The sequence below is a fragment of the Eriocheir sinensis genome, chromosome 21 (genome assembly GCF_024679095.1).
Source record: "Eriocheir sinensis breed Jianghai 21 chromosome 21, ASM2467909v1, whole genome shotgun sequence".
Lineage (NCBI taxonomy): Eukaryota > Metazoa > Arthropoda > Malacostraca > Decapoda > Varunidae > Eriocheir > Eriocheir sinensis.
In genome coordinates this window covers 6,204,410-6,227,279 of record NC_066529.1, presented here as the reverse complement: position 1 = coordinate 6,227,279, position 22,870 = coordinate 6,204,410, and the positions used below count along the sequence as shown (strand labels likewise).

At 49.7% G+C, this 22,870-nt stretch overlaps 1 protein-coding gene across 1 annotated transcript in view; it reads left to right on the top strand.

The window, feature by feature from the left end:
• LOC127001579 (cadherin-related tumor suppressor-like) overlaps positions 1 to 22,870 on the top strand; it is a 74,758-nt gene that overhangs the window by 35,203 nt on the left and 16,685 nt on the right. Inside the window, exon 6 of the mRNA XM_050866360.1 lies at positions 7,171 to 8,080. Within this exon, the coding sequence (XP_050722317.1) occupies positions 7,171 to 8,080 (910 nt within the window). The remainder of the gene's footprint in view (positions 1 to 7,170; positions 8,081 to 22,870) is intronic.

The following is a 22,870-nucleotide window of genomic DNA, read 5'->3' as shown; positions in this document are numbered from 1 at the left end:
ACACACACACACACACACACACACACACACACACATTGGAACAGAAAGGACAAACACAATCTAATACTCTCTCTCTCTCTCTCTCTCTCTCTCTCTCTCTCTCTCTCTCTCTCTCTCTCTCTCTCTCTCTCTCTCTCTCTCTCTCTCTCTCTCTCTCTCTCTCTCTCTCTCTCTCTCTCTCTCTCTCTCTCTCTCTCTCTCTCTCTCTCTCCCACGCCTCACGGGCCTCACCCACGCCACGCCCACCGGCCATATCAATCGATCAGAACCGCGGCCCAGTACCGGTTTGCAATGATAAATTTGTGACAGAGTGCAGCCTCGCCTCTCACCGCCCGAGTCATGTACATTACTCAAGGGCCGCCGGTCACCCTCCACTTCCCTCGCAGACACATTCCTGTAGGAGGCCGAGGGAGGGCACGACGGCAGGGCAGGATAGATGGACAGTCACGAGAGGACTATCTATTCTGTGTGTGTGTGTGTGTGTGTGTGTGTGTGTGTGTGTGTGTGTGTGTGTGTGTGTGTGTGTGTGTGTGTGTGTGTGTCGCTGAAGTGGGTCTTGGCACCACTGGAGAAGGATAACGAGGAAGGGAACGGAGGTGGGTGGTAGTCTTGAACATATCACAGTGTCTCCAGGAAAGAGATGCCTGACTGTGTGTGTGTGTGTGTGTGTGTGTGTGTGTGTGTGTGTGTGTGTGTGTGTGTGTGTGTGTGTGTGTGTGTGTGTGTGTCCGCTGCGTCCCTGAGAAAGACAATCATTTTAAAAGCTGAGTGATTGTAGAACATGACTTTACCTTTTCTGTTTTTCCTCGTTCATAAAAATTGCGGTTTCTTCGGCACAATTAACTTTCCATTTTATTGCATCCCATTTTTTCCAGTCATTCCTGCATGATCACTTACAATTAGCACCCTCTGGCTAGGTTCAAACTCAAAATTCATCTTTCTTTAATTATTTCACTTTAATTAGTCTCAAGTTCACAGAAATCATGTTCATTTTGCCGACAGTTCCCAGAAGGCCACATGCCCCCCTCCCCCTCCCCCCTGCTGCTCCACCGCCGCCACCTGCTGCTTGCTCACCTTCCTTCCCTTGCCCCACCTGTTCTAGTGCCAGTCCTTAACCCTCAAGCCCCTTCTTCGCCCATCCTCCCCTCCAGTGTCCCTTTTACACCCTTAGCCCCGTCTCCCTCACTGTTATCTCCGGCATCTCCCTGTTGCCTTGCCTCCCTTCCTGTTGCTTACTAATCCGTGCCGCTCCTCCATCATCCCTCCCGTTCCATACCCGCCCCTGCCGTCAAGCCTCCACCCCTGCCCCTGCCGCCCTGCCGTCGTCCCATCACCTCTGCTCGCCGCGTCCTTAGCATCCCTGTTCACGTCTCTCTGTCTGTATCTTCTACATTGCATTCCTCTTGTGTTTTATCATTTAAATTGGCAATCCATCGAGGGTGAGAAATTACCTTATCTCGCCCGGTATTGTTTATGAGCGACGGGACTGGTCATCAGATGGCGGTATGAGAAATATCGCCCTTCGCCTTGCCTTCCACGTGAGGTTAGCGACCCTGACCACTCGCGCGCCACGGGAATGTAAGTCTAAGGGAGTCGCGGCGCAGGGATGAGGATGCTGTGCCTGGCCGAGCTGCGAGAGACTGCCACGGCGACCTCGCTCTCCGTGCCGGGGAGTCGAGGGCTGAGAGTTGCTGGTCATCGCTTTCTTTTTTCTTCTTTCTTTTTCGTTCGGGCGCTGATACATATTGTCCCTGCAAAAGTTAGCTGAATCAGGCCCCTTTTTTCAAGCATGTTGATTTATGGACAATGCAGTTTCATAACGGATCTGTTTATTTAAATTCACCGAGGCAGGTTGCTTGCACTTTTGGGGGAGCTGGAGTGACGAGGAGGATAGGTGGGTGTGTGTGTGCATGAGGCAGGCAGACAGGGAGGCAGGCAGGGTATGTTAGACAGGTCGCGTTAGGCAGGGAAGGTGTGTTAGACAAATTAGGGTATACAGGGAGGGTCAGGCGAGGTAGATCTGCGAAGCGGCGAAGGTCTGGGAGGCAGGAACAGAGTGTGGAGGCAGGTTTGGAATGTGCGAGGGAGAGCAAATGTTTGAAATATGAAAGATGAATGAGGCAGCGAGACCTAGTAAAGCAGCATACGTGTGTGTTAGGCTGAGGCGGGCAGGCAGGGGGACCAATTAAAAGAGAACAGATGTGTGTGTGTGTGTGTGTGTGTGTGGTGGAGGCGTGTAGGTGTGTGTATGAGGAAGGTGAACCATATGATTTAAACCAGGTGTGTGTGTGTGTGTGTGTGTGTGTGTGTGTGTGTGTGTGTGTGTGTTAAGAGGGAAGGAGGGAAGAGATACTTTATGACCCATGCCAAGTTTGAGTGCGAAGAGAAAGATGAGATTTTTCCTCGTAGGTTTTCCTTAAGCAGCCACTCCGGGAAGGCTTGGCTGGCGATGAGGGCGAAGACGAAGCACCTACACACACACACACACACACACACACACACACACACACACACACACACACACACAGCGCTGATTTAAATGATGAGACGAGTTAGCTCCTTCTTGGCGACACAGTTACGAGTCTAAACTACCAGGCACCTCTGTTTTTCTCCTCCTCCTCCTCCTCCTCCTCTTCTCACTACCGTTGCCCACCTCACAAACACAACTGCGAGTGACAGTGACGTAGTTGTGGGCGGACCTTGGTATTTTTTTTTCTGGAGGGGCAAGAGTAAGGAAAGGGAAGGGGCAGGGGCAGGTATGCGGATGGGAGGAAGGGAAGGAAGGAAGGAAGGAAAGGAAGAAAGAAAGGAAGTAAAGGAAGAAAGGAAGTAAAGGAAGGAAGGAAGGAAGAAAGGAAGGAAGGAAGGAAGGAAAGGAAGGAAGGAAAGGAAGGAAGGAAGGGAGATATGAAAAAGAATGCTGGAAATGGAGTTTTTTTTTATTGTTTGAGAGAGAGAGAGAGAGAGAGAGAGAGACCATAACGGGAGGGCGAGGCAGTGGACTGGTGTGAGGTTGTTTGCTTGTGGCGGAATTCCGAAAGCAAGCGCTAAATAGTACATGATCTTGCGCAGCCATTAGACTTTACTGAGAGAGAGAGAGAGAAACTTACACAAAACTCCAGGAATTATAGGCACCGATTAAAAATTTGGTGATGTCAAAGTGTTGTATGTAAGATGGTGATGTTGAATGGTGGTGACAGTGTTAGAGAGGTGGTGATGCAGGCAGTGGTGTATGGGTGGTGGTGACTGAAGTAGTAGTAGTAGTAGTAGTTATGATAGTAGTGGTGATGGTGGTAGTGGTGATTGAGGTGATAACAGCTGAGGTGGAGTTTAGCAGGAGTGGTGGTTATGATGGAGGTAGTGGTGGTGGTGGTGGTGGAGAGAGCGAGCGAGCGAGCAAGAGAGAGAGAGAGAGAGAGAGAGAGAGAGAGAAGGCTGGCTGAGATGAGGGCTGCCCTGACAAACCCCGTTAACTGAGGGTAATAAAGTTTAGTGCCGGCATATATTACGCGACGCGGGGCTGTAGTCGAGCCGCGAATTGTTTTCACACCTCGTGGCATTGATCCTGCTCCCCTCCACCCCTCCCACACCTCTGTCCCCTTATTGTCATCCCTCGCAGGCCTCCCCCACGCCCTCACACGCCCACTCACTCTAGTAGAAGGCGTGGGGAGAAGTTTGCATGGGGATAAAATTACTCTTCTTCCTCTCTGCCCTGATCTATGTCCACGCCACGTTGTCTCACGCCTACGGATTGCTTCAGAGGGCGTGTGGAGTAGTGTGAGTGATTAAAATAGATCATACTCATCTCTCCTCTCTTTCCATACTTCTTCCCCCGTATTGTGATCCCCCTATGCCTCTTCAAGCCCTCACATTCTCACACACTACAGTAGAGAGCGCGTGGAAAAGGCTGGCGTGGAGTCGAGATAGTCTGGATTAGAGTTTGGTACCAGGAGGATATTGGATTAATAAGGTTTAGCACAAAAAGGGGATATTGAAGGAAGGTTTGTAAGTTTATTGTATGGCTGAAGTTTATTTATTTATTTATTTATTTATTTATGTTATTTTATTATTTTTTTGTGTGCTTGGTATTATTTGTTTAGAAAAGGAAAAATAGAAGGCGGGAAGGGCGGGCTTGGTGTCGATAGGAAGGAGGGAGACACGAAAGTAAAAACAGTTAAATAAATAGATAAAAATGAATAATAAAGATGGAAGCTTTCTGTGTTGCCAACTATAAAACAAGAATCTAGATGTAAAATGTAGTGTTAACAGTATAACAACAGTAGCGAAACAGACGCAAGTATCAATATTTTCAACGGTAACTGAGTTTTTTTTTACATCAAAGGGCTCAAGGGCAACAAAAAGGGTACAAAAAAAAGCTCGCTACTCGCCGCTCCCACAAAAGTAAAAAGTAAAGAGTAGCCAAAGGAGAGGTCAATATCGGGCGGAGAGGTGTCTTGATAGCATGAAAAAAATATAATGAAAAAGGAAATGGAACAGCACCATCACCAGCCAACACCACCATCACCATCACCAGCATCATCACCAAAACAACATCATCATTATCGTCAACATCGCCAGCCAACCAAACTATCATCACTATCATCATCATCATTACTATCATCATCAACAGTATCAGACGTAGACGTAGGCGGGCATCATACCTGTAGCCGATGCATAAAACCGCTTTACTTTTTGTGGCTGGCTCACGGTTTTCCTTGTTTTAATGTCCCGCTGTACCTGATGTATGCAGTGAGCCCGCCCGGCCGAGGACATGATTTATGGAGTTCCTTAGGCGGCCGAACGAAGGAGGTGGAGGCTCATGAGGACTCCCAGGCCCCCTCGCCCCCACCCCCAAGAGCACCACGGACGCTCTCTCGCGCTCGCTCGCATGAACCTGTTTGCGTGTGTGTGTGTGTGTGTGTGTGTGTGTGTGTGTTTTGATTTTTTTTGTTTGTTTACCCCATCATCCCTGACTCTTCCTTCCCTGACATCCACGTTATCTCTTTTTTTTGTTTCTTCTCTCTCTCTCTCTCTCTCTCTCTCTCTCTCTCTCTCTCTCTCTCTCTCTCTCTCTCTCTCTCTCTCTCTCTCTCTCTCTCTCTTCGCCCCCCTTATCCTGCCTTTACAACACCCCTTCTCCCCTTTCCCTTCCCCCTCATTTCACCTTTTAGCACCCTTCCTGTCCCCCCCCTCCCCTCCTACACACCCTTCCCGTGACCCCGTGTGTTTGAGAGTGTTAAGTTCCCCTTATCATCCACACGTTAACGCCCTTACGCCACGCTTGTTGTAGTTACCCCAACCTTCACCCTCCTTCCACCCCCGTTTTCTTTTCGTATTTTTATTTCTTCTTATATGCATTATTTATCGTATGGACGTAGGGAGAGTATTTTAAGCGAGAGGTATATTGTTTTTGTTTGCTTTTTGTTGTTTTTGTTGTTCGTGTTTATTAATAATTGGGTTCTGTTTTGTTATTTTTATTCTTGTGTGTGTTATTATTTCTGTTGTCATTATTATTACTATTAAGGGAGAACTTTCACTATGCCTTCGCAGTCCTCCTTTTCCCAATTAAACTCCTCCTCCTCCTCTTCCTCCTCTTCTTCCTACGCGGAGGTGGTGAGACCGAGAGACCGGCGACGACTCCTGTTAATATTATGTTGCCGGTGATCTCCATGGAGGGTTTTTGTCCATTAGTTATTTAATTACATAACGGGAGCAGTCTTGTCCTTCCGCCCTTCCTCTTCTTGTTCTCCTTCTTCTTGTTCTCCTTCGTCATCGTCTTCTTCGTCATCGTCTTCATCTTCGCTTTTTCCTTCTACTTCGTCGTTTTACTTCTTTATCTTCTTCTTTTCATCTTCTTTTTCTTCTATTCTTTTATTCATTCAAACATATACATATTCTCTTTAAACTCTTTATTCGCTATTTTCTTTTATATCCTTTTTTTTCTTTTCCATATTGATTTTCTTCTTGCTCTTCCTTGTACACTTCTAATTTTATTTTCTCATCGTCTTTAATGACTGTTTCCTCTACCTCTCCCCCCTCCCCCCTGTTCCCTGCCTCTCCTCCACCCACCCCGCCCTTTCCTCATTTTCTCCCTCGGATTAACAACAGCCCCTCCCACAAGCATATCAATTTCTTATCTAAAATCATTTCATTATACAGGGTTCGTTATTAGCTTCGTTCGGGTCTCCATTTGCTACCATCCTCCACTGCTTCCCTTCTTCCTCCTCCCTTCTTCTCTTCCCTCTTCCTCTTCTCCTCACTCCCGTCATCCTCTTCCCCATCCCCATCTCACTCTGTCCCCCTCTACTCAACATCCTTATTCTTCTCCTCCTCCTCCTCCCTTCTCCTCTTCCCTCCTCCTCTTCTCCCCACTCCCGTCATCCTCTTCCCCATCCCCATCTCACTGGCCCACTCTCCTCAGCATCCTTATACTTCTCTTCCTCCTCCTCCTCCACCACCTCCTTTGTCCACCTCTCCTCGTCATCCCCGCTCTTCTTCTTCACCTCCTCCTCCTCCTCTTCATTGTCTTCTTCTTTACCCTTTTCTTCCCTTCATTCGGTAGGATATTGCGTGTTTAAGCATTTTGAACTCAAGCTTGACCTCATCATTAATATATTCCTTCCTAGTAACTACCGCTATGATTCTTCCTCCTCTTCCTTCTCTTCCGTCTACGTCTCCTCTTCTTGCTTTCTTTCTCCTCATTCAGACTCTGGCCCCAGAAAGCCTAGTCCCTTTACCATGGCCTTAAGAGTGCCGATAGTTGATTTAATTTTCCTGCCTCTGAAGTTGAGAGTTGAGGTTGAATGGGTTGTTACTGTTATTTTGGGGGTCCCTGAAGGCAGCGGGGCGGGCACGTGGGGCGGCGTTATTCATTCCATTTTCTTTGCCTGTGTTCATCCGGGCGACGCTTCATTATGTGTCCCGTTTATCCGCCTCCAGGAAAAGGCTAACTGATCTTTCGTTGAATTAGCCTTTTTGTTGACGCTTTTCTAGTCCTGATGTGTGTTTGGAAATGTTGTTCCTGTTTCCACATTGGAATAGCGGGAGGAGGAGTCAACGAAGGGCAGAGTTTGCTACCGAACGTTCCCCTCAGCGACTTCTCTCTTACTTGTGTAGCGTAGCGATGTATCCACCTGGTAGTAGTTGTTAATCCCTCCTCTCCCTCCGCAGGTCACCATCATTCTGCGCGACGTGAACGACTTGGCTCCGGAGTTCGTGACGCCCAACGAGACGGTGGTGGAGGAGAACACTCCCGTCAACACTGTGGTGATGGCCGTCAAGGCTGTGGACCGGGACGAGGGACGCAACTCCTACATCGAGTACTCCCTTGCACCTGTCCCTGGTAACCGCTTCGCCCTGGGCCCCGTCGACGGCCTTCTTCGGATTGTGGCGCCGCTGGACCGTGAGGATCGAGCTAACTACTCCCTGGTGGTGACGGCGAGAGACCGAGGCAACCCACCCAACGCCCACACCCTTACCATCAGCCTCCGCGTCGCCGACGAGAACGACAACTCGCCCATCTTCGACCCCAAACAGTATTCTGCCAGCGTGCCCGAGAACGCGTCCATCGGACTGTCGGTGCTGCAGGTGTCGGCCACAGATGCCGACGACAGCCTGAACGGTCGCGTGCGGTACACCATCGTGGCGGGCGACAAAAACCGTGACTTCTCCATCAGCGAGGACACGGGCATCATCCGCGTGGCCAAGAACCTCAACTATGAGCGGCGCAACCACTACCTGCTGACGGTGCAAGCCGAGGACTCAGGTGCTGACGTGCGCTACGACTCTGCCACCGTCACCATCTCCATCATGGACATCAACGACAACGCCCCCGTCTTCCTCGACTCCCCCTACCTCGTCTATGTGATGGAGAACATGGCCGCGCTGCCCGCCCCCATCGCCACCGTCACCGCCTTCGACGCCGACAACCCGCCGTACAACCGCGTCAACTACCTGGTCAAGGAGGGCGACAAGTCCATGTTCTCCGTCAACGCCACCTCGGGCCAGATCAGCCTCCTGAGGGCGCTGGACAGGGAGGAGCGAGACCAGTACACCCTCACAGTGGTCGCCATGGACACCGGTGAGTACTGATACCTTGTTCTGCACCCTCTGCATGCCCTTCCCCCTGTCATCCCCAAACAGCCATGACCAGTGAGTCGCCGCCACTGCCGTCAACTTTATTGATCACCACATCCACACTCTTTGCCCTTTCATCTCCGCTTAATTGTTACTACCATGTCCTCCTCCCCTCTGCCACTCTTGCAGAAACAAAACACACGCCTCAAACAATTACACACGCTCAGATAATGGCAAGCCCTCCCTCTTTATTGTCTCTCGCTCCTTCTTATTCCTATCGCTCTCCTCCTTCACCTCTCTCTTCCTCTGTCTCTATCCACACCCTCCCGGCCCCTCGCTCCCACGTCTCTACGGAGGTGCCGGACGCTGTTAAGGCCCAGATAAACCAACCCGACGTTAGTGAGCCGTGTAACAATTCCCTCGATGACGCAGCAGTTGGCTGGCCGCGCGGCGACACCTTTTGTTTACATGCAAAAACCAATGATGATGATTTGTTCTCCCCTTCTCATCCCGTGTCTCTGTCGTCTGTATATCATGGTTTTTCTTTTCTAGCCTCGTCATTTGCGTAAATCAAAAATTCTGTGTCGCCGGACCATGCCAGTTTTGTCGCCCGAGCCAACTACATGACTTTTTGCAAGCAGTTTTTTTTGTTTTTTTTTTGTGTGTATCTACGGCGCTCAGCGATGGAGAGGAGGACGCCGTGTGGCCGCCCAGCCGTCCGTCTAGGAGTCCCGTGGAGAGGGTTCACGTGAAGGGGACGCTGACCCCCCCCCCCCCCTTGCCTTTTTTCTCCCTCCCTCCGTCTTTGTACCTTCATCCATCCATCCCTCCGCCTCTCTGTCTCTGTGTTTCTCTCTCTCTCTCTCTCTCTCTCTCTCTCTCTCTCTCTCTCTCTCTCTCTCTCTCTCTCTCTCTCTCTCTCTCTCTCTCTCTCTCTCTCTCATCCCACCCCCCCTCTCTCTCAACCTATCAGTATTTACGTCTACGTGTCCGTCTCTCTATCTTTCGCGGCGTCATTTGTTTGTACACCAGCGGCGCGTCCGTCCCCCGCTGCACCTGAAGGCCGGGCCGAGGGTGTGTGTGATGGGAGCGTGACCCTGAGGCGCGGCGGGGAGTAGAGGGCCGCCGCGCAGGTGTTCCTCCGCAGGGCGCCCCTCCTCTCACTCCCCGAGGCCCACAAAGGACTGAAAGGAAACGCAACTAACACCGCCTAAAAGAAACACTTATTATTCATCTTCACGCTGAGACGCAGGATTCTTATATGTCAGTGTTTTGTGTTGATTGAATAAACAAATGCCAAACAGGACATGAATCGAGACTCACCAGACTTCTCCGCCGTGGCGTGTGACGTAAGCATTGAGAGCAGGTGGGCGGGCAGGCGGGCGGCCAGGCGAGTGTTTGGGTTGGTAGGTGGGTGGGTTAGTGGAAGGGTGAGTGGATGGCGAGTGGATGAGCGGGTTGGTAGGTAGGTATGTGTGTGAGTGGATGGGTTGGTAGATGTGTGGGTTAGTGGACAGGTGTGTTGGTTGGTGTGTTAGTATGTAGGTGTGTGGATTAGTAGGTGGGTGCGTGAGTGGGTAAGTGGATTGCTAAGAGGGTAGGTGAGTTGATCGGTGGAATGTAGGTGGTTGGATGTGTGTGTAGATGGGTATGTAGTTGAGTGAAAGAGTATGAGGGTGGGTGGGTGTTTGGCTGACTGGCCGGCGGGTGGGTGGGTGGGCGGGTTCGGGCGCCAGGAACATCGTCGCTGCTCGCCGCGCCTCGCCTCGCCGTCTCGCCGCACCGAAGGGTAGTACAAGAACTCTGCGTCGCGACCGGTTCCAGAGTACTTGCTTCACGCTCTTCCGAACAGTGATTATACTGATGGCTCTCAACGAACCGACTTCAAAGCGATTTGGAACTTTTATGGATCAGTGAAGCATGCGGAAGAACAGGTCCGCTCCACAATAGCATCATTTTTTATCAATTATTTGTTCTTTTTCTGTTGCCTGATACGTCCCATCTCCCCTGAGTACATGGCGTTCTAGTGTTGCAAGGTAACGGCGCGCGTCAGGCGGAGGCGCCGGGAGTACACGACAATTATTTCCCGCTGAGCGTGTTTAAAGCTCCTGATTGTTTCCATGTCTTTAGCCTCACGTAAATCGCGACGGATCAGTAATGTTTAGGAATTTACTTTCCACGTTCAATTTGGCTAATTAGAAAGAATAATAAACATTCTAAAATACTTTTGTAATAAGCAACAAAAAACTTTGCTATATTCGCATCAATTTTCTGAGGTCGTTATCATCAAGGGCCGGTAGCTGTATGTCTCCTTTAGTTTATCTTCAGTTTCTTCGTTAGCACGCCTGGCTACAAAACCGCTGGCCTGGGTTCGGATCCCGGTAGGGGCAGTCGGCGCGCAAATCACCCATCTGTTCATCCTCCCTTTCGGGCTGGACGATAAATGGGTACCTGGAAAAACCTGGGGAAGGTAACTGTGATAACCCGGATGTCACACTGGCCCTTTGCCCCGGGGCGATGGGTTATTTTCCGCCAGAGGCTCAAGGGACCATGTGACGGAGATGAGCGCCGAGGCCACGCGGAGTTTCAGAGTATGCCCTCAGCCTTGCCTTTATATTCCTACCACTAAACACATGCCCTTGATTTCTTCCACCTGCCCCCTCCCACCCCACTCCCTCTTTCATGGTGCTGTAGAGGAGACAGAGGACGCTTCAGTTCCTGACCGTACAACTGTCTGCAGTTTTAAAAGCGTATATATAAGACGGTGGATGGAGCAGTAAGAAAGGACTGTGAAGGATGTGAGTGGGCGTGGAGCAGTCGTGTCGGTGGATGTGGAGTAGTATAAGCGAGTGGGGGGTAGGTGGATGGTGAATGGCTGGGATGGATGAATGTGGAAGAGCGGATTGGCTGGGTGTAATATCTTAATGCACTTTAATTTAGTAATGTTTATGAGGAGATTACTTTTTTTTACTTTTTTCATGTGTTTGTGTGTTTATGCAAGCACAGACAACAGCGTCCCTGAGAGCAGTTCCTTTGCCTTCCGTTACGTCCCTGGCCTTCCTCCACTCGTCGCCTCTTGGTAGGGCTTCACTCTGCGCCCCTCCTCCCTCCCTCCTTCCTCACCCCCTCCGCCGCCGTTCCCTTCCCTTGCCACCCTCGGTTTCTCGCCTCATGTGTTATGTTTGATGGGCGTGCGATAGGTCCCCTTCATCCGTGCATCCTCTTCTACCCTCCCTCCCTCCGTCCCACTCCTCGTCCCCGCCCTCGCCTCCTGCCATCGTTTTTACTCCTGTCTTCTCCCCAAAAAAGAGGAAATTTAATACCCTGGTCGTGGTTGGTGGGGCTTGGCGTTGTAAATATGATGGTAATTACAGCGGCGACAAGAATTTTTTTGACGTGGGAGTGATTGAATGTCGGTGGCACGGATGTGGACTGCGGCGGCGGCGGTGGTTGTGGTGGAGGATGGAAGTGGACGTGGGAACAGAAGGTGGATGCTGCTGCTGAGTTTCCCGAAGTGAAGGTGGAAGAGACGTAGCAGTGAGGGCTGGAGGCTAGTTGGTGAGGTGGAGGTGGAGGTTTGTATGGAGGGCTACTGGCTTATCTGGATCGTTGTTGTTGTTGCTGTTGTTGTTGTTGTTATTCTAAGCAGGTACAATTTATTTAAAGGTAGTGGTGGATACGTTGCTGTTGGTATAGTGGTTGTGATTGTTATTATTTTTATTACTGTCATTCCCGTTGTCCTTGTTGATGCTGTTGATGCTGTTGCTACTATTGATGTGCTGGAGGTTGAGATGAAGTGACCTGAAGTGGTGATGGTGGATGATGAAGTGATGGAAGTGGCGGTGCAGTGGTGGTAGTGGATGCTGAGGTGGCGAAGTGGAGGTGCTGCTTGCTGTTGGATGCTGAAGTGGAGGGGAGATAGCGGCTAAGCGAAGGTGGTGGATTGGTGGATGCTGAGGAGGTGGAGGGGAGGTGGAAGTAAAATGAGGTGAGGTGAAGTGAGGGGAGGGGAGGGGAGATAAGATAAGGTGTGGAGGAGTGGAAGTGAGGTGAGATGAGGTGGGGTTAGGCAAGTTATGGTAAAGTGAAGTGGGGTGAGATGGGGTGAGGTTGAGGTGAGGTGGAGTGGAAGTGAGGTGAAATGAGGTGAGGTTAGGCAAGTTATGTTAAAGTGAAGTGGGGTGAGATGGGGTGAGGTTGAGGTGAAGTGAGGCAGGATGAAGCGGGGTGAGGTGAGGCAAGGTTGGGTGAGATGAGATGAGGTGAGGTGAGGTGCTTCTCTGACCTGCCATCGCCATCACGTCAACGCCGCCCCTTTGCCCGGGGATGGAAGCTGGATTTTAAAGCTGCAACCTGAGACTCGGCCTGGGACACGGAGGACGGCTTTATCCCTGCATCTCCCTATGGGCTCCTGACCCTTATACCTCAGAAGACGATGACCCCGCCGCCGCTATGCCTCCTCCACCTCCATCTCCACCTTCAATTGGGAACTCATCTACTTCACCCTTGTTCATCTTATTCATTATTTACGTATCTTCTCTACGCTTTTTTTTTAATCTTTTTATTCGTGGTATTGTAAAGAGAGGGAGTAGAGTAGCCTAGTCAATACAGTAAGGGAAAAGGGAAAGCTAGAGCAATGTTTAGTTGTGTTGTATAAGTTTAGTGATTGTTTTGATGTTAGGATTGTTGTTGGGAGTCTTCCACCGTACACCACACCACGCACACTCGCTCCCTCTCTCCCCCCTCTTTTCCACACACTCCCTCACGTCCACACCACACACTCTCCCCACTTCTTTCTTCCTTTTTCACACTCCACCTCCACCCCCCCCCACCACACACTTCCCTCAGTCTCCCCTTCAGCTCCACACCACAACCCATTTCTCCCACCCTCACTCCCTCACGCTCCTTCATCCCTTCTCCTTTTCTCAGCTCTATACCACAAAACACTCCCTCACTTCCACACCACACACTCTCCCCACTTCTTTCTTCCTTTTTCACACTCCACCTCCACCCCCCCCCACCTCACATTTCCCTCAGTCTCCCCTTCAGCTCCACATCACAACCCATTTCTCCCACTTCCTCCCTCAATCCCTCACGCTCCTTCATCCCTTCTCCTTTTCTCAGCTCCATACAACAAAACACTCCCTCCACTATACCTCCCTCACACTCCTTCATCCTCGCAGCCGGTCGTCGTCGAAAGGTAGACACAAAAATGAAGCTCTTTTTGTTCGTGAATATTGACTGTCATGTGATGTGGGAGGGGCGGCGGATCATGAGTGTGTGCTCCTGGCTGGCGGCCCGATGATAGGCGCTGACAGGCCGACTCCACTTGCTCAGGTTTTCTTCGCCGATAAAAAAAAGTAAATAGATAAAAAAGAAACTCGACGGAGATAGAGGCTTAAAGTGCATCATTAATACGTCACTGGTTTTCCTGGAGTTTTGGGTTGATGCAAAACCACCGAGACAGTTTGGCTGTTTAAAGGAAGAGTTACGAGGAGGCAATGAAAGCGTGATGAGGGCAACGTAATCCTGACGTAAAGATAGAAGGAGTTAGGAACGCCACAAACAGAAGATAATAAAGAACCAAGGGAAGAAATAGAATGAGAAACACATTATCAAGGAAAGGACCGCGCGAGGGAGACTGAGACACTGATTTCGGAAGAGGAGGAAAAAGGAAAGAAGGAAGAATTTAAAGAGAAGAAAGGATGAAAGAAAGGAAATTTAGATAGGACGAAGAAGAGCTACTTTAGTGTACAGAATATATTTACGCAGGCGATAGACAGAAGGAGAAAGGGAGAAGGTAGGGAGGGAGAAGAAGTATTTATGTAGGCGACAGGCAGGAAGAGAGTGAAGGCAAGGGGGTAGGAAGGGTGTTTGTGTAGGGGAGGCGGCGGGGCAGGAGGAGTGTTGTCGTAGGAGGCCTGGCCGGGTAGGGGGGCGGGGGGCGGGTGAACAGATTATGTTGTGGTTAGCTCCTCTCCGTCCTTCTGTTGCGGAGGGCGCGGCCATCCGACCCTCCCGTCCCTCCTCCTGGTGCTCCTGTCTCATCCTCGCATTTCCCTACCCGTGATGAGTCTTCCTCCTCCTCCTCCTCCTCCTCCTCCTACTACTACTACTACTACTACTACTACTACTACTACTACTACTACTCTTACCCTTGATCTTCTTTCTCCAACACGACAATCTCATTCTCTTCTGCCTTCTTCTGCATCTCTGCGTTCTCCTCTGTCTTCTTTTCCTCCTTTTCCTCCTCCTCCCATTCCTCTGCCCATCAGAAACCCTTCCTTCCTCCCACCCTTCCTTCCTCCTTCGAGACACACCTTTCCTTCCCTTCCTCCCTCCCACCCTCTCTCTCCCACCCAGCATCCCGCCCACCCTACCCACCCACCCTCTCCTTGGGCATTTGATATGAGGAGCGAAGCCGCCGTCCTGCCGCTGGTCACCGGGCGGAGACGGGACGAGCTGGGGCGGAAGGGGACGAGGTTCGGGTGTGTCTGGGGAGAATGGCCGCAGCGCTACTCTTGCTGGTGCTGCTGTTGCCTTGGTGATGGCGGAGGCGATGCTTGTTCATGCAGGCGGGAACGCGAGACGGACCTGGACGGAAGACACGAAGTTGGCTTGTGTTGGGGGAGCTGGTGGTGGGGGATGGCCAAGGTCCTGCTATTGTTGCTGTTATTGTTGTTGATGGTGATGACAGTGGTTGTAGTGGTGAAGTTCTTTATAATTTTGCTCCATAGTCTTCTTACCTATTTTTTTTTTCTTTGTATTTCGTCAGGGTCGTCCGCAGTAGTTGTTTGTTCGTAGTCTTCTTCTTTCTCTTGATCATTTATAGTTGTCAGATTAGTTACATGATAAAAAGCAACAAATCAAACAAAAAATGGAGTTTACATCGCTTCATGTTTCCCCTCCTTACCTCTGTGCTGGCCCTCGAGGATAACGTTACCAACTTATTATATACCACAAGTTGAGGTTTGCGCGTCCCTGACCACACACTGTCCTCTCGCCGTACCCTTCTTCATGTCCTTCTACTCCTCTACCCACATGTCACCCTACTCCTCTCGCGCCGGTTACGTAGCTCTGATAGAAGTGAGGTGAGGTGAAGTGATGGGAAGTGAGGGGAGGGGAGGGGAGATAAGATAAGGTGAGGAGGAGTGGAAGTGAGGTGAGATGAGGTGAGGTTAGGCAAGTTATGGTAAAGTGAGAGGGGGTGAGGTTGAGGTGAGATGGAATGGAAGTGAGGTGAGATGAGGTGAGGCTAGGCAAGTTATGGTAAAGTGAGATGGGGTGAGGTTGAGGTGAGATGGAATGGAAGTGAGGGGAGATGAGGTGAGGCTAGGCGAGTTATGGCAAAGTGAAGCGGGGTGAGATGGGGTGAGGTTGAGGTGAGATGAAATGGAAGTGAGGTGAGATGAGGTGAGGCTAGGCAAGTTATGGCAAAGTGAAGTGGGGTGAGGTTGAGGTGAGGTGAGGCAGGATGAAGTGCTTTGCTTTGCTTATATACACACAAAGAAACACAAGGCTATAAGGAGACAACAGGATCTCAGATGACCTATATACGCGGCAGCTCCTGTGATCGGGTTATTTGTTAGCTTCCCTCCCAGGCCATAAATATATCCAGCCTCCTCATAATATTCTTAATCGTATTTGCATCAACTTATAACTGATAAATTTGTTCTTCTCATTCACTTCTCTATTCGTGAACCTTTCTTTCATATTTTCTTTCGGTTCTGATTCCTTTTCTTCCCCTCTTTCTGTTCTCCTCCTCTTCTTCCTCTTCTTTTTCTGTTTTTCTTCCTCCTGCAATCCTCTTCCATATCTCCATCCCGGTCAATCCTCCCATATCTTTCCCCATTCCTCCCCTTCCTCTTTTTATCCGTGCCTTTCCTTCCTCTTCTTCCTCTTACTGATGTCCTTCATCCTCTCGTATTCCCTTCACCTCATATCAGGACCCTCCCCTCACCTCTGCACCCTCCCCAAGTCAGTTCCTTCACCCACCACCTCAACTCCTTCCATTTCCTCTCGTTGCCCGCCTCCCTTAACCGTTGCCCACCCCTACCGCCTGCTGTCATTACCTCTTCCTCCTCCCACCCATGCCCGTTCTCCCTCCTCTGCCACCTCCAGCGCCCCTTCCGTAGCCTGTTCTCCCTTCACTACATACCTACGACCGAAACACGCTGCGGAAGGACAGCCAACGAAGGTTTTTAGGGGGAGATTTCAATGCTGGGTTAGAGAGTTATCAGAGAGGGGAGGACTGTCGGGATTCGTTATCATCAAGCAAAGTGGATATTTTGTGCCATTTTCGTCCGGAACACATATCCATCATCATCATCATCACCATTATTGCTGTAATCATCATACTCAGTATCAGTAATTCTGTACATTTGTGAAGGAGTTCATTACTGCATATTGCAAGTCTTGTCCTAGAAGGCACAGAGTTTCTTTCGAGCGAAGATCAGAAGCGCGTCTCAGAGCCTCAACACAGTCATGTCAGAGGCTGAAGAAACTGTGTCGATTGCAACACGTCTGCTACTAAGGTCACTTCCTACGACAATCTTTTGAGGAGCAACAGCTAAATGTCGGCCAGTCATCGGTGAAACTGGACCGACGCCGGCGTCCCTCGTTGTGAAGGGCGGGGCCCTTGGTGCCACGTTGGGAAAGAGGGGCCGGCCCGCCTTGCCACCCAAGTCACGCGGCGCCCCCGGGGACGGTGACGCCGCGGACGGAGTGACAGAGGGTCATTGCGATGCCGCAGTGTCGTGGCGGTGGAGACATGCTCGACGGTGCCCCCGCGGCGAGCAACTAGCGTCATTAAGGGTAATTACAAACGCTCGTTCCTGGAGGAGAGCAAACAAGCACTCTCGTCCTCACCTTGGAAATTAATGTTTGGTGGATTCTGCTACTCACTTGTACGGGGGGACCCCGAGGGGCCGGCAGGAGCCTCTGTGCTGGACAAGGGCAGCGCCGTTGGTCTTCTGTCGGGGTCTGGCAGGGCGCCTTGCCGCGACTCGGCCCTTGCCTTGCCAGCCTCCCGTCCCCTCGATCCCATCCCTCTTGCGGTCTGACGCACTTCCTCCAGTCTTAATTCCGTCATCGAAAGCCTCACCATTCACACAAACTATTGCCACACTCACTCACGTCCACATGGCGCCGTTATCCCCCCCACCTTGGCCACACTGAGGCTGATACACTAACACCATAGCCTTCCTCTTCACCCTCCCAAACTATTACTCCTTCAAACCGTCACCACTCACAACACACTCTGAGGTTCACATGGTGCATCCCTTTGTCCACACCGTAGCCACACACATGCCGCTGTACTTGCACCTTATCCTAGCTCTTCAGTCTCCACCCATCACTCATGTAGCGGCGGTTAGCGGCGCTGCTCATCATTCAAGCATTAATTCAGAAGGGAATCAGGTAATCAGCAATCTCCATTACATCGACACACCTGCCTCGTCAAGTGGTGCCCGGTTTTTTCTCTTTTTTATTTTTATTTTCCCGGCTATGGGGTACCTGAGGTTAATGTACCTGGTTTTGAGTTACACGGGGGTTTTAGCGTACCTGAATCGGGTGTATTCGGCTCAGGTGTAGACGTGCTATTTTTGTCTACCCAACGCAAGGTATTTGGCCTCAGAATATTCCAGTTTTGGCTGTACACTTGTAAACATACTTTGGCTGTCTGCTGCGGGCGTGTGTGTGCGTGCGTGCGTTTTTGTGTGTCTGTGTGTGTGTGTGTGTGTGTGTGAGAGAGAGAGAGAGAGAGAGAGAGAGAGAGAGAGAGAGAGAGAGAGAGAGAGAGAGAGAGAGAGAGAGAGAGAGAGAGATTTACATAGATATTCACACCACACAGACCTTATGATCCAGAGAGAGAGAGAGAGAGAGAGAGAGAGAGAGAGAGAGAGAGAGAGAGAGAGAGAGAGAGAGAGATAGGCCCACACCGACAAACAGACAGAAAGACAGAGACAGAGAGACGGACGGGCTAACACACACACACACACACACACACACACACACACACACACACACACACACACACACACAAACACACACACACACAGCTCCGTAGCTCAGTGATTAGAAGCTCTGCGCTGCTAGGCTTCGCGGCCTGGCAAGTAGAGGTTCGAGCCCCGTTCAGACCGAGATTTCTCCACTAACTTGGAGTGGTTACTGTCCCTCCTTGAGCAAGGGGGATGGGATCGTGGCAGTAACCAGAGATCGACTATAATGAGCTTGCTCTTGTCGGGAGGGTACTTGCTGGCGATTGTGAGTCCAACTCGTGATCAGGCCGTGGTGAACTACACACACACACACACACACACACACACACACACACACACATCGGAATGAGTGGTCGTTGTCGGGGCCCATCACTCTCGTAACCGGATAACACGTCCAGCCGTCCAGCAAGAGAGTGGGAGGGAGGAGTAAGTATTTTACCGCGGACGAGCGTAGGAAATACCCGGCCATTTGGCGCTTAATGCAACAAAAACAAGCCGTCAAAAAAGGCTCCTATCGAAACACGTATGCCGATGACTTTGACTTTTTTTTGTAATGAAAAATAGAGTGGAGAGTTTCAACTTTACACAATATTTTCAGAGAGAGAGAGAGAGAGAGAGAGAGAGAGAGAGAGAGAGAGAGAGAGAGAGAGAGAGAAGGATGTTGATGGGACTCTTGCTGTAAATCCTAATAACCAGCCCATTCTCTCCCTTCCAATTACCGTGAGAGAATCCGAGCCTCCGGCGAGTAGCATCGGAATCCACTAATTGTGAGAGTATAGTGGGCGGCGGCATCAGTGTGCGGCGGCGGCGGCCAGACCTGAGGGCGGCGGTGATGCTATTATTAGTGTTATTGTTATCAATATTATTATTATTATTATTATTATCATTATTATTATTATTATTATTATTATTATTATTATTATTATTATTATTATTATTATTATTATCATCATCATTATTATTGTTAATATATCATTGATCTTTGAAGTACAAAATGACAACAAATTCCCTATATGAGTCTCGCTTCTATCATGTATAGTTATGTTTTTTTTGTGTGTGTGTGTGTTTGTATGTGTGAGTGTGTGTCCATGTTACTTTTGCATAATCAGTCTAATGTGTGAACACGTTTCTGGGCCCACTTTCTCTTTCATGGTCTGTCTCTGAGGCAGACAGACAGACAGACAGACAGAGAGAGAGAGAGAGAGAGAGAGAGAGAGAGAGAGAGAGAGAGAGAGAGAGAGAAATAAGATATTAAGTAGTTATACAAGGCGCTGCAGGTAGAAAGGAGGAATTCCAGGTAGGGCTGCAGAGGAGGAGGAGGAGGAGAAGGAAGAGGGGGAAGAAGAGGAGGCAGAAGAGGCGGGGATGGCATGTAGGATCAGCAGAAGAATGAGGAAAACGCCTAATTCAAATCCGTCTTGCAAGAAAACTTTCCTGCATGAGACAAAGCTTGTACAACATAAAAATTCCTCGACTCTTATTACTCTCTCTCTCTCTCTCTCTCTCTCTCGCTCTCTCTCTCCCTCTCGTTGGCCACAGACGCACCTTCCTTTTTTTCTGCCATCGTCTTCATCACCGCCTCCGAGGAGAGGATAATGTTTTCATCGTCGTCCGTCTGTGCATGTTGCCTTGTTTGTCGGTCTGTTATCAATGTATCTCAAAAGCCGTTGGGCATGTGGACACAAAGCACACAGGAGAACATTCTTAGGTGAATATATTATGCTGATTAACTTTTGGAAGAACCTCAATAAAAAAAAAAATTACTGAATGATGGCGAATACTGAAGAATGAATCGTTGACCTAACAGCTTTGTACGACCATATGGAAAAACACCCCTTTGCTTTGCTGGAAGGTCACGAGTGTTTCCAGAGGGAGTCCGAAGTGTTTGGAGGGTGGCCCAGTCCAGACCATGAATACTTTAACTAGGTAACCGGAGGTGGCCTTGGATGTGGTCCGGCCCAGACGATTGGTGCTTACAGGGGGTGGTCAGGCCCCTCTCAGATAAAGAACATTAAAAACCGGCCATTATAGCGGTTTCTACGGAATACATCGCTTCACCTTCTTTACGTTTTCTTCATCATCAGGCACTGTTCTTCCACTTAACCTCCATTTACGCCGCTTTCTTTTGCAACTTCTTTTTTATTTTGTTCTTCTTTCTTTCATTATACGTCTTGTCCTCTTCATCAGGCTTCCATGCACCCGCCATCTCCATAGTGGTCTGTTGCACCTTCTCCTTCCCTTCCCCCTTTAGTAAACGCCTGAAGAGAGAGAGAGAGAGAGAGAGAGAGAGAGAGAGAGAGAGAGAGAGAGAGAGAGAGAGAGAGAGAGAGATGCTAAATAAAGGATGAAGGAAGCAGCAGAGGAAGGGAGGAAGGAGGGAGGCTTGGAGGAGGACCCGTGTGTGGAGGGAGGCGGCGAATGGGTGAGCCTAATGAACTGATTGTTGATTGTGTGTGTGTGTGTGTGTGTGTGTGTGTGTCAGAGAGAGAGAGAGAGAGAGAGAGAGAGAGAGAGCGGAAGGCCTGGACCACCCCTCCCTCACACCAAACACTCAGGAGTTGTGACTTGCAAGGGTAAGCGATGATGTTTCCTCTCTCCCTCTCTCTCTCCCTCCCTCCCTCACCCTCCCTCCCTCCCTCATTTCCTTATGCCATGTTCTTATAGTATAAAAACGCGATCAGCCATTATTTTTTTTTCTTTCGATTATTTCTCAAACATTCACATCTTGTTCCATCTCTCTCTTTTTTTAACATATATTCCTTTACCACCTCCACTTTTATTTCCTCCTCCTCCTCCTCCTCCTCCTCCTGCTCCTCCTCCTCATTAGCTCTCTAATTGCTACTGTTTGTGTCTTGTGGGTTAATTAAGGCTTAATGGCCCCACCTGTCACTTTTTTCACCTTTAATGGTCCGGTCATGACAAATGTTTCAGGAGGTCCAGGAGAGCCGATTACCCAACGCCCCACCCGCAGACACCCCCCCCCTCCATCGCCCCCTCACCCACCCTTCCCTTCCCCTTTCTCTATCATCATCTTTACCAATCTCACCCATTCCTCCCTCATCCACCCACTCTTGATTTCCTCTTTTTTTCCAGTTCCCATTTACCCATCATCATCTACTTTATCCTATCATATGCATCACCATCATCATCATCATCATCATCATTTCCTTCGGTCTCATCATATCCACCACCACTGTCACTAAGTCCTTTTTCTTGTTCCCCATTTCCTCCACTAACACTATTTTACAATACATACATACACACATACATACATATATACATACATACATACGTCCAAACAGACAGACATACACCAACAGACAGATAGGCAAACAAACACAGATCTACAGGGCAAACAGACAGACAAACAACAGACACCCAGACAGAAAGACAGACAGACAGACAGACAGACACAGTACAGTTATGTCTTCCCTTCTACACCATCACGACGAAAGACAAAAAAAAAGATAGGAACTTGAAAGATGCTTTTCGACGAGTGTGTGCGTGTACAGGGGGGAGGGGGAGGAAAGGGGGAGAGGGGGGGGGGGGCAAGTCTGGACGGAGCAGGGGAGGCTCAACTTTCCAGAGAGGTTAGCGGGGCGGGGCGGGGCGGGATGTTGCTGAGGCAAGGGGAGGAAGAGGCTGACGGGGGAGGAGGGTGAATCACATGGAAGGAGGGACGCCAGGTAACGGAAGGAGGAGGAGGAGGAGGAGGAGGGACAAAAAAGAAAGAAAATGAAGAAAAAATAAGAAGAAGAAGAAGAAAAAGAAGAAGAAGAAGGAGGAAAAAAAAAGAAGAAAAGGGTGATGATGATGATTATTAATAAGGAAAGGCAAGAAGAGTAGGACAATGAAGACAAGGAAGAGAAAGAGGAGAGGAATACACATAATTCTTGAAGACAAAAATAGGAGGAGGAGGAGGAGGGCACGGCACAGGAGAGCGCAAGGGCTGCAGCGCCGCCTCCAGTCCTTGAGGGAGCAGGTCGCCTCGTATCGCTGGCGTTCCCGAGGTATATAAACTTTGTGAGGCCGCAGTTTATCATCCTAAGGGAAGCCGGCCTCTTCCTCCTCCCCTTTCCCTGCCCCTCCCTCCCTCCATCCATCCCTACCTCGCTAGATCCACCACTGGAGAAGAAGGAAGATGTTTACATTGTTTTCCACTTATGAAGGAGGAAAAAACGAGATGGGCAAGAAGGAGGCGGGGGAGGAAGGATGCTATGATAACCTAAGAGAGAGAGAGAGAGAGAGAGAGAGAGAGAGAGAGAGAGAGAGAGAGAGAGAGAGAGAGAGAGAGAGAGAGAGAGAGAGAGAGAGAGAGAGAGAGAGTGTCTCTTAAAAATGTTTATGGCAGAGGATACACATCGTAACCATTATGGAGGAAGTGTATAAAGACAAGAACAATATTTCAATCATCCAAGCAAAACAGGCGAAGAAAATATGTTGAAAGAAATGAGAGGTTGAGGAAATTTAACAATTGAGGGAGGAGGAGGAGAAGGAGGAAAACTGCGGAGAGAAGAACGAAGAGGAAGAGGAAGATGAAGAAGACGAGGAAGAAGAAGAAGAAAATGGAGGAGGAGGAGGAAAAGAAGAAGAAAACAAGAAGAAAAACAAGAAGAAGAAAAAGAAGAGAGAAGAAAGAAAAGCACTGCGAGAACTAAAACGTAAGGGATAAGGAGAATGAGGAAGAAAGGAAGGGAGAAAAAGGAAGAGAATAAGAAGACAGAGGAGGAGGAGGAGGAGGAGGAGGGTACCAATAGAGCACGCCTAACCTCCCCCCCCCCTCACCCCCCTCCGCC